At 29.3% G+C, this 17,780-nt stretch overlaps 1 protein-coding gene across 4 annotated transcripts in view; it reads left to right on the forward strand.

Moving 5' to 3' along the window:
- The window catches only part of LOC107454048 (tubulin monoglutamylase TTLL4), a 37,090-nt gene that overhangs the window by 5,240 nt on the left and 14,070 nt on the right, over positions 1-17,780 (forward strand). For all 4 annotated transcript variants that reach the window (XM_043044049.2, XM_043044047.3, XM_043044050.3 and 1 more), the window contains 11 exons: positions 1,676-1,716; positions 1,799-2,017; positions 5,422-5,532; positions 10,279-10,361; positions 11,563-11,754; positions 12,930-13,012; positions 13,083-13,211; positions 14,147-14,269; positions 16,677-16,775; positions 16,851-16,985; positions 17,084-17,120. In XM_043044049.2, coding sequence (XP_042899983.1) covers positions 1,676-1,716; positions 1,799-2,017; positions 5,422-5,532; positions 10,279-10,361; positions 11,563-11,754; positions 12,930-13,012; positions 13,083-13,211; positions 14,147-14,269; positions 16,677-16,775; positions 16,851-16,985; positions 17,084-17,120 — 1,252 coding nt within the window. The remainder of the gene's footprint in view (positions 1-1,675; positions 1,717-1,798; positions 2,018-5,421; positions 5,533-10,278; positions 10,362-11,562; positions 11,755-12,929; positions 13,013-13,082; positions 13,212-14,146; positions 14,270-16,676; positions 16,776-16,850; positions 16,986-17,083; positions 17,121-17,780) is intronic.

Consider the following 17,780-nt stretch of genomic DNA (forward strand, 5'->3'; position numbering starts at 1 on the left):
CTTTCTTTTCTCTGTTTTATAAATTTTAAATCAATAAATATGAAGATGCAGAGTAAAACAGTTTTGGTTATACCTATCATTTCGATGAATGTTATTATAATGCTTTTTAAATTTATTATTCTGTTTATTCGGAGAAAATAGTAACTTCGATAAGTCATGAGAAGTTCTTGGAATTAGTCATGGAAAGTCATGAATTTGAAAATCTAAAATGTAGCAGATACCCTGTAAGTTAACAAAACCCTAAATTTCAATATCTATCATCAGTCGATTGATGGTTTTGAATTTGTTGATCAGTAGAGTACACTAAATTTTTTTGGATCTTTTTCTTGAAAAATAAAGAAAAAGAAACCTGCAACTTGGTGAGTTAAATTCCTCCAATTATGAAATATTTGGATATCAGAGTACAGATAATATTGATACTATTTACTCTTCTGTTTCTGGGAACCGTGTAAAACTATTTTTGATGCTGGTGATATTTAATTTAAGTGTGGTTGAAGGTACGGTACTACTAGTAGACTAGTAGTCTTGATATTAGGTGTTTAATAGATACTAATTAGTTAAATTGGGGACAGGCTGTGTTTATTGCTAAGGACAGGATTTGATGGAGTGACATGTTAAATGCCTTATCTGTGAGAGGATAAGTAAGCAAGTTACTCAATTAGCATTAGGGATGTAACGAATATTCGGCCTCTATTCGGTATTCGGCCCTTTTGCCGAATATTCGGCCTAGCCGAATACTGAAGTTATTCGCCCGAATAATGAAGTATATGCTATTATTAATTATTTAGATTTGTGAAAGCCTTATTGTTGGCATCAAGATATTTAAAATATTACATCAAGTTGTTAAAAAAATTTTAAAATATACAAAGTTTAAAAAAGCAAATTTGTTCATATTTATTTCATTTTTATTTTAAAATTTGAAAGTTATTTAATTACAAAATTAAAATTTCAAAAGTGAAACTTTTAAAAAGTTCTTAATTTTCTGAGTTTTAATAATTTTTCTGACAAAAAAAATAGTTAAGAATACATTTAACAGTAGTAAGTAATGACTTCTTAACTTAAATAAAATAGCATATAAATTACAAGTATAACTATAAATAAATTTGCTATTATTAATTATTTAGATTTATAAAAGCCATATTGCCTTGTTATTGGCATCAAGTTGTTAAAATTTTTTTGAATATACAAAGATAAAAAAAAGCAATTTTGTTAATATTTATTTCATTTTTAATTTAAAATTTGAAAATTACTTTAATTACAATCAAAAGAGAAATTTTTAAAAATTAAGTATTGGGCCTAAAATTTGGCCGAATATTCGGCCCCATCACTATTCGTTACATCACTAATTAGCATCAATAGCTCTATGATCAATAAATGACTCTACCATTGGTAATAGATTTTTTTACGGTAGTACTTTTTGTCAGAATGTCAATGTAGTACTTTTTTGTCAAAAAAATATATTTTTAGTGTATGATAAAAACTATTGCTTTATTAAGTTACATTAGCTATAATTATTTATAATTACTCACACAAAACTAAACTTTAATCACATTTTTTATTTGATATTTGCTATCGATACTAAAGATATGAATTCAAGAGTTGGTTATTGTGCATTTATTTTTAGTGTAAAATATTATACATCAAATGATTTAAATTATTTTAAATTTATTTTTAGCAATAGTTATGATGAAAATACTACCAGTTTAATGGAAATTGGTAAGTAATTAACATTTTATATTTGCTATAAAGATAAATTGGTCAAATGTTTTGTAATTGATGAATTATTATTTTTCTTCAGATGTTGATGAATGCAAAGATTCTTCGCAAGATTTATCTAGTGATAACTGTGCAAGTTTAAATAACTTATGTCCAAAGTCAACTGCAATATCAGAAGACCTAAATGGTTTGAATCTTGAAGAAACTTCTCAGTCCAAAACAAGTGCTAAATCGCCTATTATTCAAAGTTTATTTAAAAGTTTATCTCCTATGCTGTATTTCTCCACCAAAGACGAAATTGGTAAATGATTATTTTGTTCCTAGATAAAAAGAAATGTGTAAATTCAAACTATAAGGTCAATTATCTATATGCAGGGTATCTACTCACCTGGAAAGTCATGAATTTCAGTATTGAACGAAATTTGTCATGATTTTAACTATTTTTTTTTCTTCTAAAAAAAGTCTGGAAAGTCATGGATTTAGGTTGCCAAAAAATTTAATTTTTAAAATTGAATTCCCCTTTCCCCCAATTTCTTGGTGTTCCGAATATCTGAATTTGTATTAAAATCCCACTCACAGTCATATTTTATTGAAATATAAAATGTTTTTTTTATGTTCTTTAAAAATTAGGATGTTCTTTCAAAAATGAAAGTAAAATGTCATTTCTAGAATAAATTATCTTATAAACTTCTATGATTTCAGAATTTTTATTATAATTTTTTTTATTTTATCTATTTAAAATCCTAGCTGAGTCAGTCATGGGCGAGTTTTTTTTTATTCCGAAATGGGAACATAAAAAGCAGGAGTATTTCTTGCCTTTCCGATGAACAAGAAAAGTATCTTTAGAATATAATTCTGTAGGAAAAAAAATTTGCCTTTATATTTTTTCCAGCTATTCAATTGCTTCAACTCTTTCTTTACTCTTTTTTTTAAATTTAAAATCTAATGAAAATGCAGAATACAACAGTTTTGGTTATACCTTCACTTTTTGAGAAAGGTGTCCAAAAAGACTTTTATGGAATGGTGGAAGACATTTAAAATTCTAATTATTATATTGGTTGGGGCATTAATTAGTTTAATGAGAACAATAAATATAGTAGGTACTATCTGAAGCATTAGGCCAGAGGTGTCAAACTCAATTTTGCAGAGGACCATATATTAAATTTAGAATGTGTAGGCAGGCCAGATTCAAATAAAAAAAATGTACTGATTATAACATTTATCTAATTATATGGTATATAATATACGGTTGTTAAAAATCATATCAAAGTTTTAAAAGATGGTAATTATTTTGAGCTCGAGAATCCAGATACCTGACTTCTCTTGTTTTCAGAATGCATGCTGCATGCTTTTTTAATTCTGGGTAGTTATCCAAACTCTTGAAATATTGTGTATGAAATGTAAGAACGTTAACCTCTTTAAATTTTTCTTTCAAAATACTGTTCGATTGAAGATTTATCAACTCCATTTGCAAATGAACTGGTGCCTGTGAAGCTTCAAAATTGAATGGATTGTTGAAAATTGGGAATTCCGTGATCAGATTTTGCAGAAGTTGAGAATACTGATCCAATTTTTTTTGGTTCACTGTGCCAAATGATTTTAAATGAGGGACTTAGTTTCAAAGGCTTGAATACATTTGAGTGACAATCAGATTTTTACCCTGTAACTTTGCATTCAGATCAGTCAAGTGTTGATTCATATCTACCAAAAAGACACAATCTATCCACCAATCATTGTCATAATCAATTGGGTTGCCTTTTTCTTACACAAAAGCTTGAATAGGGTCACGTAATGCAAAAAATCTTTCTAAAACTACTCCTCGACTGAGCCAACGAACTTCAGGGAAATAAGGGACATCAAAAAAATTTTCGCCCAAATCTTGTAAAAACTGTCTTAACTGTCGGTGATTTAGTCCTCTGCTCCTTATAAAATTTACTATTTTAATTATGAGTAGCATGGCATGGTCCATTTTTAAATGCTTGGATGCCAATGATTCCTGATGAATTATACAGGGAAATCCCACAAAATTCCCTGATGTTTTCTGTTTTAATTTAGTTACAATGCCCGAATGATTGCCAGCCATGTGCAGGAGCGCCATCCGTAGTTGTGCTGCTAAGTATATTCCAGTCAAAGATTTCGCCTGTTGCTAAGAAATGTCGTTACTGTCTATCTCTCTCGCTTGTCTAGGCACGCGCTGCCCTTGAAATTACTTTTAAATGTAGTGTGCACATTTTAAAACTTCTGTAGAGGAATCGAGTGAAGTCTAAAAGCTCAAAAAAAACTTGATTCTTCTTTCTGTGACATATCGCGGGCCGTATCTTTGACATGACTGCATTAGGCTGTTTTTCTTTAAAGTTTCATTACTGTAAACTGAGGTGGCCTTGGACGGTAAATGGTTGTAGTGCCAAGAAGAAGAATATAATAATGAAAGGAATTTGTCAGAAACTAGATATTTTATCATGGACATGTTAAACTTAGAAAATTATTTTGCATTTTGTTAATGTATGCAGGGGTCTGTTTAGAAGAAATTGGGTCCGTTAACGAACCCTTCACAACATATCTATTCATAAAAACGGACCCTACACAAATTTGATTATCTTCATTATTGTTTTATTAATCGTATAAACACTGCCCAGCGGGGAAAACAAGAAAGATGGATGTAAACAAATTAAGTTTTGTATTCGGCAGACTATTCCATTATTTGTCCGAAATAAATATTCTTCGTTCAGCAATATAGGCTAAATACCAAATATTTGTGTGTTGCGCCTCTAATTTAGAAGCAACAATTGCTGTTTTTTTTTTTTTTTTTTTAATCGAATTTTTTTTTATTAGAATTTTACAGTGCTGAGCATAATCTTGTATCTATTTACAATTTCAAAACTCCTTAAAAAAAGTTTTTTGCAATAACCGAACCCTATTTGCAGAAATTCATAGAAGCAGGACCTTGGTTGAAAGAATGTGACTTAACGTTTATTTTATATTCACAAATTACGAGTAACTTTTCACAATTTTATAAAAACAGGACCTTTCACAAAATGTCTGGACAGACCCCTGGTATGTATAAAGTACTTTCAACAACTAAAAAATTTATTAGCGTGCATATCCTAATATTTTTGTTCTGCTTAAAATTTTTTTTGATTGCTTAAAGGGTGCTTATTTTTTGTTGAATTTTTTTTTTTATTATCTAAGTCTAGTTAATGGCTATTCCTTTTTAGGGAAAGAATTAGGGCATAAGATAATGAGATTGAATACCAAGAACTAAAAGAAATTGAAAAAAGCCATGCCAATCATGCATGATATTTCTTAGGTGAATTTTAAACATCTAAGTGTGATTTCCATTTATAGACTAAGCCATTTTGTTAAAAATTTATTTGTTTAACATATTTGTGAATCATATACTGTGTCAAACCCTAGCCGAAAGTACTCAAAAAGCAGTTTATATCATAGAACAACCAAAGCCCATGCAGAACAATTTTTATTTTGAAATGCAGCTGAGTGATAAGTTTTCCAAGAAGTAACATTTCAGTCACTCCATAAAAGGAAGCTTCCTTTTTTGCTTTGCATCCTGAGTGGTGTTTGTTTTGTCAAGGTATAATAAATACTTCTTACTGTTTTGTAACACCTTGTATAACTAATTCATTTTTCTTACACTCAGCTGTAATGAAATTTAGATTTTTGTATTTTAAATATATTTTGCTTTTACAGTTGAAAAACTACCGGAAGACGTCCTAACAGTGATGAAGTGGAAGCTTTCTACTATCACGCCGGTCTTAATTCGTGAAACTGTTCTGAAATGTGGATTTCAATTAGTGGATAGTGAGTAAAATTGAAATTTTAATTTACTTAAGGAAAAAAAAAATTTTTACTACCTGGTGCTATCTGTTCATCTTTGATCTTCCTGTTTATTCAATTTTATTGTGCCTTTTATAAATTTAATTTAATGGAAAATTAATTTGTATATTGTAATGTGTTTCTATTTTGTATTAATTTTTTTTATTATAACTATAAATTTTACCAAAATACACAATTCTAATTAATTTGTAAGTAATAATTTATTTATTTTTTAATAAGAAAAATGTGTTTTAAATTCGTAAACAGCTTGAAGAGGTGCACTAGATGGTTTTGACGATCACACCACTACAACTAATAAATTTTGTCTATTTTAAATAAGATGTTTTGTTTATACAGTACAGAACCCGTTATCCGGAAATCAGAAAACCGGAACGAAACTCGGTAAATTTTCCCGCAATTTTAAAAAAAAAAAAATAAAATCTCATAACATTTTAGGATTTTTCTTTCTTTTTTGAAAGATGTTTACCATACCATCATTTTAGAAATAATCATTACTGTATTACTTCATCGTTTTTTCTTCTTTTTAAGATTATTTCCTAATATTTGAGGGTTTTTTAGTTGGGTTTAACAATAAAAAAACGTCTTTTTGTAGCAATTCAGAAAACCGGAAAAATCAGTTATCCGGAATAGCGATGATCCCGATCGTTCCGGATAATCGGTTCCCTACTGTATAAATAATTGTCAAACTCTATATTTACACCGTCCCACCCTATATTGAAACAGAATTCAATTATTTCAAGTTCTAAAATGTTCCAAAACTTAAATTGATTAAATTCTCTCAGATTTATATATTTTCAGGTTTAGTATATTTTTTAGTTTTATTAATAGTTTTAGCCGTCTTTATTTTGGACTGTTGTATTACATGTCGTAGAAATAATTTTGAAAAAAGTAATCATTGTTCTCTTTGGTGATCTAATAAAAAATTATTTGTTTTATGAAATGCGAACATTTGCATAGTTGATTTCTAGCAAGATGGGGAAGAACATATACAATGGATTTTAAAACTGATAAAAGATTTGAATACTGAGGAGTGCCATTCTTCGTTAAGACTGTCAGTGTTTGGCTGTGTTATATTTTCTGCCAAATACTGACAGTCTTACCAAGAAAGGGTGCTTATTGCCGACACATAAAAATCAAGAATCCTCCAATCTGTGCAAGCTTCGGTATCCTCTAAATTTGGCATTTCTTTTAAATCTACTTCTGTATTTCAGGCATGTGTTTTTTTAGTATTTTTAACTTATATATGCTTGCATATACACATGTATGATTTTTACAGTTATAGTGCCATTTGAGTAAAATGTATTTGGTTACTAATGAGCACTTATTTTTATTCATGATGACATGCCCCGTGTCAAAATCATTGCGACTTTGTCGCAGAACTTAAGAGTTCTTGCAGAAAGATTTTTCTTTTGGGAAGTAAATAATTTTGGTTTGCTTTCTGCAGAAATTTATAAGTAAAATTTGAATTGCGCATTTAACTAATCACCTTTTACAGCACTCAATTTATGCCAATATCATAACTTCATTTTGATTGTATTTTCAGCAGTTATTGACATGATTTTCATGTGACTTTTAGAAATCCCGATATATTTTTTAGGTGATTGGGAAGTTCGAATTGCACATTTGTTCCTCTCCTTTTAAGGCAATGGTTCAGTCAAATTTTTTTTTGTAGTTATTGCTTTTGATTTCTACATTGTTTTTAAAACCAGATATTTTTAATACCATATTATTTATTAAAGCAATCAAATGGTGAAACATTAATTTAAGTAACCCCTCTCTGACAAGTTGCATGATTCTGTTGTCCGGTAATTACTGCAACTGATTTCATGATATTTGTTTATTTTAATGTGAGGATGATTTGTAAAATGTGATAAAAGAAATAATTAGTGTATTCTCTCCCTCCCCCCTCCAACAAAATGCGAGAATATTGTCCATAATATTAGAATTAAAAGAAAATTATGTATTCAATAAAAAATTACATTGATTATTTGTTTTTGTAAACACAGAGTTTTTGTCAACGTAAATTAGTAACATAAATCTTTGTTGTTATTGAAAGCATCTTGCAGAAGGATATTACATAGCCACCAACTATTCCAGTTACCAGTTTTTTAATCATCTTCCGATTTTTCTGCTTTTATTGTGCTGCTAAATCCCGCGCAGTTGCACTAATACTTTAGCTTGCATCAAAAGAGTAGATCGTCTGAGGTACCTATCAAATTGTCCAAATCTGTGTTCTGTGTTAACAATGTTGAAGAAACTTATTACCATCTAAGTTTTAAAGAGATTTTTTTTCTTGACCATGTCGATTTTCGCCACGTAATACTGTCGATCCATATCGTATGAAAGTGCCATTCACTTCACATGTTTGATGAAATACTTGCGAGTCCACATGTGCGTCTACTGAACGGGTTCAGTAAGATTCTTCCACTCTCACGTGTAACTCTGCTGCATTTTGCAAGATATTCTCAATTTCAGGCTTCATTTTTCGCTGTCTGATATTAAATCGAAAAGCCTCTTGATATTTTTATTATGGCTAACATATTCTAACAGAGTTCTTTGTCAGAAATTGATTATTTTATCATGATCATGTAAAGTCTTTGAAAATTATTTTACATTTTGTTAATGTATATAGTGCTTAAAAATATTTGAGTGCTTAAAAGGTGCTTTTTTTTAAAAAATTGTCTTAAGATTTATTGGTTTAAAAATAGTAATGAAACTTTAACAAAATATTTTACATACACGTATTAAAAGTTAAAAGAAAGAAGGAAGAAAAAAAAACGAAAAGAAATAAAGTACAGCAATGTTTGCTTCAGTAAAACATTTTCAAATTATTCGTTGAAAAAAAACTTTCTTTTGAAACATTGTTAGACATTCTTTTATTAATTTATTTAAAATAATAAAGTTGTATTAACTAATGGTCAAATTCTATACTTAATGAATGTAAAAATTAATTGAAACTTTTTATTTATTTATAATTTTCTTTTTGAAAATAAAATCTACTAAGAATGTATTTGTTTTTAAATGATATTGACTGTCTAATAAACTATGAAACAAACAAGCATTGAAAAAATTTTAAAAAATATATATTTATAACTATTGTTAAATGATTAAAAAACGACAAAACATTGCTTAAATATTTTTTCAATTAAAAAATATATTTTTATTAACTAATAGCCAAATTTTTTTTTATAATTAAAAACGCCTGAAGATTTATTGGCTTAAAAATAATAAAACTAACTTTTTATAACAAAGTTAAATGCAAAATACCCTTATTAAATTGTATCGCTTAAAATAACAGAAAAATTTTTTTTTTAAAAAAATGAAGATTCTTTTTTTTTTAATTAATATTTTCTTTTCATTAATAGATTGAATTCAGAACGAAAATTTAAGATAACAATGATCGCAAAGTAACAGCAGGTCTACTAAAAATAATTGACAAGAATCGTTAAATCCCGACAGGCAAAAAAATGAACAACGAAACCATCTCTACTTAGCAAAAGTCTCACTGAAAATAATTTACTAGAAACGTTAAATCCCGACGAAATAAAGTGCACAGCAATCACAAAATAATGTAAGTCCAGCTGAAAATAATCTTCAAGTAAAGTAAAATCCCAAAGATCAAAATGGCACAACTATGCATAGCATTCTATTTCAATGCTGATCCTCTCACGAAACCGGGAGCTCTGATTCAATTCACTCTTCGTCATTCTGCATCACGAAACTAACAGTGTCTTCGTAGCTAGACGATATCAACATCTCCGCAGTTAGACGAAACCATAACACTTCTTCGTCAGTGCAGTGACAACGTTAGCGTAGGCAAGGATCCTCACATGTTAAACCACAAGCGTTGTCTTATTCCTATGTCTTAAATCAGATTTCTGATGCATCGCCTAAAACGAAAGTTACTACCGGCGGTTTAATCAGATTTCTGATGCATCGCCTGAGACAAGTCATTATATCGGCTTGCCGCTATATGCATTAAATCTATATTTTGCGATGCATCGCTTTATAGCCCAGTCCTATTTACAGCATTTATTATCAAACATTGTTTGCCAATCAATTGTGCCGATTATGCTGGGCAGTTATTGTGGAATATTTTTCTGGATAAAAAAAATCACCAAAAGATAGTGTGAAAAAAGAAAGACTGCCAATTGTGCCTAAAACTGTCCCAAAGAAAGAAGAAAACATGGTAGAAGCACTAAGACAGTAGCCCTTTTACTATTTCCGTGAATGGTAGTAATAACTGTGACTCTAAATTATATTCCATTGTTATTAAAATCATTCTCATCAAGTTAACTCTACTGAAACTAAAGTTGAGTGTGCCTTATTGTCTCTGCCAGTTTTAATAGGAGAGTATACTAGTGTGAGTTTCATTACAACTAGCTTAAGATAATCTGATATACCGATTGATAAATGCATTGCCTTAACTTGTAACAATTGTGGTGTAATATCTGTATTGCAGAAAACTTGCTTAGAGCAAAATATTATTTATTTTAAATATTTTATTGTAATTTTATTTTTGTGTATTATATTAGTAAAAATTTGTCCAAAGAAGTTTTGTTTAAAAAATTTCATTGTAAATATTGTTTTGAAAATTTTTCAGCTGGAAAAATTTTTTTAATGTGAAAATGTCGCTAGAGATTTTTTTATAATGTGGTAATAACAACCATAGTTGTGACAATAAATGTGAAAGAATGTTCTATTTTCTAGTTGAAACAACTGAGGATTGGCTGGGTACATGGGGAAAACATCTTAAATGCCTGACATTTCGAAGAATAAAAAGTTTTCAAAAAGTAAGTAAAGTCTATTTTAAAAGATGGTTAAATTATTTACCTTTTTTAAATTTTCCTATTCAACTATGTATAAATTCATTCTTTTTTCTCCCCTACATCAGGTTACCGACCCTTTACAACAGATTAAATTTCTTTTACAAAAAATTTGTTTCTAGAAAATGTGTCAATCAATTATTTATAATTCTAGTTTTTTAGTTTTTTTCAAATAATTCTAGTTTTTTTTTTTTTTTTATCTTAAAGAGAGAGAAAAAACATTAAAAAAGCATCAATTGAGATGGAAATTTTACGAAGAAAGTTATTTAAATGACATCCTATGGTTGTTTTAACAAAACATCTATTTTTCTGGTAGAAAATATTTTTTTGGAAAAATTCATTATGTGATCTGTATTTTCCTGGTGTGTAGTGTTTTTCAAAGGTGCCTATTTTATTTTTTTTAAAGCCCTTGAAGGTGCTTTTTTTATTTGGTGTTTTTAAAATTGTTTAATTTTCTCTTTTTAAAAATGAGATTTTTTTTTACCATGTCTATTTTTTACACATATTATGGAAAAGTGTTTTTTTTTTTCACATTGTTCTATTCGCAGTTTTCACACTTCATTCAGACACAATGGATTTCGGTTTCCGTCAGTACTTAGCATATGAAAGAGACAATCATTTAACCAGTTTGATGGAAAACTTGCAGATCCGCATCTGCTGGGCTGGATTCGGTGAGATTCTTGCACTCTCTTGTGCAACTCTGCTGCATTTTGCAAGATAGATATTCTCAATCAGGCTTCCATTTTCCACCCTCTGAAATCGAACGGAAAATCTCTCGATCTTTTTGTTTTGGCTAATATAATAAGAAAAGAGTTTTTTATGTCAGAAACTAATCATTTTATCACGATCGTATGAATTCTTAAAAAATTATCTTTCATTATGTTGATGTGTATAGTGCTTTAAAATATTTTTTAGTGCTTAAAAGGTGCTTATTTATTTTTGAAAGATTTGGCTACTCTCCCTGGTTTTATAAACGAATTTCAACTCTTGTTATTCTGTTGTCAGAAAAGAGCTGCTAGTACTTTGAGGTATAATTCTCACTTTAAAGCCTGTATTGGTTATCAACAGATTTTAAGATAAAATTTCTTTTGGTCAAAATGAAGGTTATTAAGAGCATATAGAATTCTAGTTTATATCCTTTTACTATACCATGAATTTATATTTTTAGGTTAATCATTATCCTGGCAGTTTTCATCTTGGACGAAAAGATAAACTGTGGAATAATATTAAAAGAATGCAAAAGAAGTATGGTAAAGAAGTGTTTGGATTTTTTCCAGATACTTATGTCCTTCCGGCCGACATGAAAGTTTTGAAAAAGACATGGGAAGAAGATCCAGATCGATGTTGGATTAAAAAACCAGTATATATAAATTTGTATTAAAACAAATATTGTTCGTTTAAATACAGTCAAACCCCGCTATAGTGAACTCCCGGATATAGTGAACGAAATGCTCGGTCCCGTGCCTTGCTATACACGTATAATGTTATTTTTAGTGGATATAGTGAACCAAAAAATTGAGGAAGTTGGATATAATGAACTTTTTTCTGTTTTCGACTGATTTCCCCCCATTTTCTTCGTAATAATTTTGAAATTTCTACTTCAAAATAAATACATATACCGATTTTTAAAACCATCTATAGAAACTACTTTTATTGCTCGAATGGCAGGTTTAAAAGACGGAATAACAGAAATTCAGGAAAAATTATCTGAGAGGCGGGAAGTGTTTCCATATCTGATGTTGAGGATTGCTCGTCAGCTAAAGATTACAAATTTTTATTTGTACGCAAGACGAAGAGTGATAAAAATAAAACATTTTTTGCTACTATATAATATTTTTCTGTCATTTATATGAATATAATGTAATAAAAGGGAGGAGTTTGGGAACCATTAGTGAAATTGCCTGCGTAACGGATATAGTGAATTCCCAGTTATAGTGAACCGAAATTTCAGTCCCATTAAGGTTCACTATAGCGGGGTTTGACTGTATTCATTTATTTTTTAATGACCATCTCTGGCAAATAGTTGGTGTTTGCCTTTTGAAGTACATTTATTTTTAAGCTTCTGGGTCTAGGAATTTGAAGAATAATTTTCGTAAAAAGTAAATCCAATTTATTAGAACTATATCATATGCTAATGGCTTTTACGTTCTTTTTATATGTTAATAGAGTTTGCATGTTTTTAAGCATGTCAAATAAGTAGATATTACAGTAAAATGTAAATAGAGGTATTTCGTTGCTTAGTGCTACATGAAACTTTTTAGAAATTAACACATATCATAAATAAAATTGCACTTATTCTTGACACCTACTTTAAATGTTCACTTTTATGAAACACATATTGTTTTGTTTACATTGTTATTTATGTGGAAGTACTCGCATAATATAAATGTAAAAAAATTTAAATGATTAATTTCCAAAAATTTAAACTTTTGAAGTAGTTTCCAACAATTGTTAAAATACTTAATCTTATTGATTCTGAGATGTATTAAAATTTATGTTTTTATTTTACTGAATTCTTTTTTATTCAATTGACAGTGTGCTTCAGCTCGTGGTACCGGAGTTAAACTGATACATAAATGGTCTCAAGTGCCTAAAACACGTCCTGCTGTTGTTCAGAGGTAAATCTTAGATAGATATTTAAAAATTATATGGTGTTATTGGTGTTTATTTATTTATTTATCATTTTAGGTATGTCAGTGATCCATATTTGATTAATGGTAGCAAGTTTGATTTGCGTCTTTATGTCTTGGTTCCCAGCTTTAATCCTTTAAGAATTTATCTTTTTGAAGATGGTCTTGTTCGATTTGCATCTGAGAAGTAAGTTACCTAATTATCACAATGGAGTATATAAATTTCAGAAAAAAAAATTTTTGGAAATTTCAAATTCTGTTACAAGTTATGTGTGTTAGAAGAAATTATTTTTTCTACAGCTGGAATGCCATCAAATTTTACTGTGAAAGGTATTTTGATGATATGCTGAATTAAAAAAGAGCAATTTTTAAATGTAGTTTTCAGCTTATGTTTTTGTTAAAAGCTTGTGAAAGAGCTCTTAACCATTTTAATATCGATTTCACTAAGAGTAGGAATGCTCGCTTTGTGGTCCGTATAAAAGTAAAAACCTTTGTTTAGTAAATAAAGAAATATGAAAGAAAAGTTATGAACAAAAATTCTAGAAAAACATTTTGACTATGATCTAAAAACTGCTTCAAATATTGCCTAGTGCTAGAGTTTTCTTCCCTGGAAATACAAAAAGGCAGGCTTTTCCTCACATAAAAGAGAATTTTGAGTATTGAAAGGTTACTCTTTCACCGCCATGTAATAACTGATTTTGATCTTCAATTTTCCAATGACACATATACTATTTTTTGTGTATATTTCGTAAAATATTTCACACTCATTATCAAAATAACCTTTTCTCAAAGAAATGAAATAAAGCTGTGTTTTTAAGGCATTGCGGCTTATTGTTACAAAAATGACTCGGGGGGGGGGGGCACATTTATGGGAACAATTCGCAGGCGAGACAGCCTGTCCTTTTCAAACCACTTAGAGGGAACACTGATATTACCAAAACTTCTAAAATGTAAACTCTGATCTGTAGTAATAAATTTAGCTTCTTATGTGTTTGGTTTATTTATTTTTTTATTAGTGAAGAAATACAGTGGCCTGCATCTCCCTTGTGGTTTAGCTTTACTTTTATTTTGTTCCTTTAATGTATAATTATAAACGTAAGTAAAAGAAAGTTTTTGTTTTAGGTACTCATTGTCTGATAAATCATTTGCTAACAGATTCATTCATCTCACAAACTACAGCATCAACAAAAAGAGCTCTGCTTATACGTCCAATGACGATGTTAATCTTTGTCAAGGTCATAAGTGGTAAGTCACTTAAGTTATCGCTTTAGAATATATTTTCTGCTTTATGCAGAAATTTATGTTTATAATTTTTTCCAAAAGAGTATTAGATATAGTTTTAATGTTTAAATTTCTGGACACCTGCATAAAATTTAAAACTAAATGTTCTTGATTTACTAAAAAAAAAATTTAGGGTTAAAAAATGTTTTCTCCAACTGCTGTTTCTGCTATCATTTCTACTTGAAAAACTTAAGTCTGTATAGTATTAAATCTTGAAAAAAATATCGAATGTCTGTTATTCTATCATAAGCTTATAAAAATATTGTTTAAAAAAAATTAACTCTTCAGTAGCAGATTGAAAGACTTAAAGAATTCAAATTAATAACTAAACACATTGACATATAGTTATTTGTTATATTCAACATAACAGAAAGCATTCATTTTGCTTTAACATAACAAAAAATAATATTTTTTGCTTTGGCATCACATAAAATATTCTCTCACTTTTGCCCATCAAGGCAATCATACTTTCTTTCTTTCAAGACTGCGATGATGATTTTCCAATCCTTCAATATAACTATAGACCTCTCAAAATTTCTAATTGTAGCTGTAGTTTTTTTTTTCCTTCAAATGTTTACTCTTTTTTTTTTTAATATATAATTGTGTTTGACTTTGTTGATATTTGACCAATTTTTCTATCATTTTTATCTTATCTCAACTATTTTATGATAAACAAAATTGGCATCACAGACACAAAATCCGGAATTTTATGTTTACGGTGGTATTTCACTGAAGCGCAAAAAAACTATTTTTATTCTTAAAAAATTCGTACACTCTGTTTTAAAACACTGAAGATTGTCACCAATATCAACGTCAAGGGTCACCAATAGAGAAAGATTATTAAAAAAAAATTTTATTATAAAAATCATGTGTAAATCCAAAGTAATGCTTGTTGACGATGCAATAAAGAAAATCTTGTTTACAATAAAATCATTGTAAAACAAGCGCATTATAAAGTGGTTCTTCAAATGCATGATTTGAAATTCCAATCTAGCAGTAAAAAGTAAAGATTTTGAAAGCCATCTAAAAATTTTTAGCAATAACCATTGAAAACTTGCAATTTGGACTCTAATCTTTCCGACGAAATGACATTGTACTAAAACATTGAGATTTTAAAAACAGTGTGAAAATCCTTTATTAATGGCTGCGAAAGAAACAATCAACAAAACCACACTAATTCACTGGAAAATAATTGCTCATCAAGTTGGTCAAAAAATTATTACTCAAATACATAATTTGAAACATTGATCATAAGAACCATATGGAAACCTTGAGCAATATCTGCTAAAAAAAAAGTGATTGACAAATCACTTGGATTTATTATGAAATCGAGTGGATCATTAAGTGATTATTCTCTTCAAACTTAGAGATGCCTTATAATGTTGTATTAAAACGTTTTTTCCCAATGCCCATCCAGATATTGACATTCATCATTTGACTGTCAGACCCACTTTTTTAACGAAGACTCCTGTATTTTATGAATATCTCCTGTCTACCTGTAATTCTCTAATTTCTCGTGATTGTTGAAGAAAATTTTTAAAAATTAATTTATTTTTTTTGTTAAAGTATTTACTGATTACGAAAATACTTCTCTTATTCCTTTATAACTGGCACTATCGCCAGTACTGCAGTATGTTGAGTGTTGATAGTTTTAAGTCAAGCTGTGATAGCTCAGGGGGGTAGAGCGTTTGCTTCTAATGAAGCGAACCGAGTTTGAGTCCCAAGGATGACTGGTCCATATGAATTCCGAATCCAGCTTGCACCGATTACTGTACTGATGCAGAATGTCCTCGGTGGTAGACGGGTCTTAGGTTTGAATCCCACTATTGTTGGAGCTTTTCGTGATTTTCCTCTCCTTTTAACTCAAATGTGGATTAATTCCATCAAAAATTCCTCCGGGAAGGTAAATTTTTCCCAGTACTTGTTCCAGGATTTTTGTTACTGTTCTAGATCGGGTTCAAAATTGCGGGGCTACAGAGTTGGGCATTGGTAGTCGTAAACCCAAAATTGGGTTGGCTGTTCGACGACAGTTATAAAATAAAGTAATAATAAATAATAGTTTAAAGAATCTTCTTTAGATTCAGAATAATATACATGTTTTTTACTTCGCTAAATGTAAGTGCTTATATTATTTCCGATTTTGAATCTCTCTTTTTGACTTACTGGATTATCCATGACGTATCAAAACTTTACTGGTAGTCTAAAAAATTACCAATAAAAAATCTCCAATGCTGGCAGGTATGCAGACCATTCTTCCAAGGACACACACGTATTAAAGAATACTATGGGGAAATCTGTAGCGATGAATTCATAAAAATGTGTAAAATGTTTATTTATAACGAATTATTTATTTTATTTGTATTGTTTTCAGGTCATTAAAGTCTTTTTGGAGTTACATGTCTGACAGTGGTATTGATGTTGATAAAATTAAAGCCACAATTGTTGATATGATAATCAAAACTGTGATCGGGTGAGTTCCGGATCCATTAGATATTTTAATTCTAAAAGGTTCAATTTTGTTTATAATTAATGTTTTTTTAACCAGTGCTGAAGGTCCCATACGGCGCTTGATGAAACTGCATGCAAGGCGCCCTTATAATTGTTTTGAATTATTTGGATTTGATATTATGTTGGATAAAGAATTGCAGCCATGGTTGCTTGAAGTCAACATTTCTCCCAGGTAAAATGTTTTGCTTTTTCTGATTTTTCTTTTTGCATTTGTATCTAAAATTAATGAGTTTGCTCAGTATCTAATTGAACTTTTATTCTATATTTCAGCTTACACTCAAAATCCACTTTAGATTTAAATGTAAAAGTAAGTTCCTGATTCATCCTTTTTTTTTATATACAAAGTAATTCTTTCTAGTTTACTAGTTTCAATGCCTAGTGTTCTTTATTTTTTTTAAAAAAAAAAGAAAGGAAAATCAGCATGTGTGCCACCCTTCAGTCCTGAGGTCTGAAATCTGTCTTGAGAAAAGATCAGTGGACTGAATTCCGTTCTCCAATTAATGTTTTCTTTCTAATTTGTTATGTAAATTAAGTCATCCATAAAAGGAAATTCCCCTTTTCTTTAAAGAAATTTGAAGATAATTTCTGTCAAATGAAAAATTTTACTTCTTATGAAAGCATTCTAAATTTTCACAGGGTTCCTATGGGTCAGGGAAAACCTGGAATTGTCATGGAATTTTATTTTAACTCCAAGGAATAATCAGGGAAAGTCGCAATTTTTTTACAAAAACCTGGAATATTCCTATATTATACCTGGAAAATAACCGGTCTCAAAACTTTCAGTAACAGTTATCAATTATTGAGATTCAAGTTGAATAATTCTAACATCTATTTCAATTATTATTCAAAAATTTCACTTTTTTTTTCAAACTGAAATGTTCCCTTTCTCATTTAATATTTTTTTACACAGAAAATCAAATATTTAACATTATAAATAAAAGAATCAAAATTTTGTGATGAAAATATG

The sequence above is a fragment of the Parasteatoda tepidariorum genome, chromosome 8 (genome assembly GCF_982258835.1).
Source record: "Parasteatoda tepidariorum strain Cologne lab strain chromosome 8, Ptep-v5.0, whole genome shotgun sequence".
Taxonomy (NCBI): Eukaryota; Metazoa; Arthropoda; class Arachnida; order Araneae; family Theridiidae; genus Parasteatoda; species Parasteatoda tepidariorum.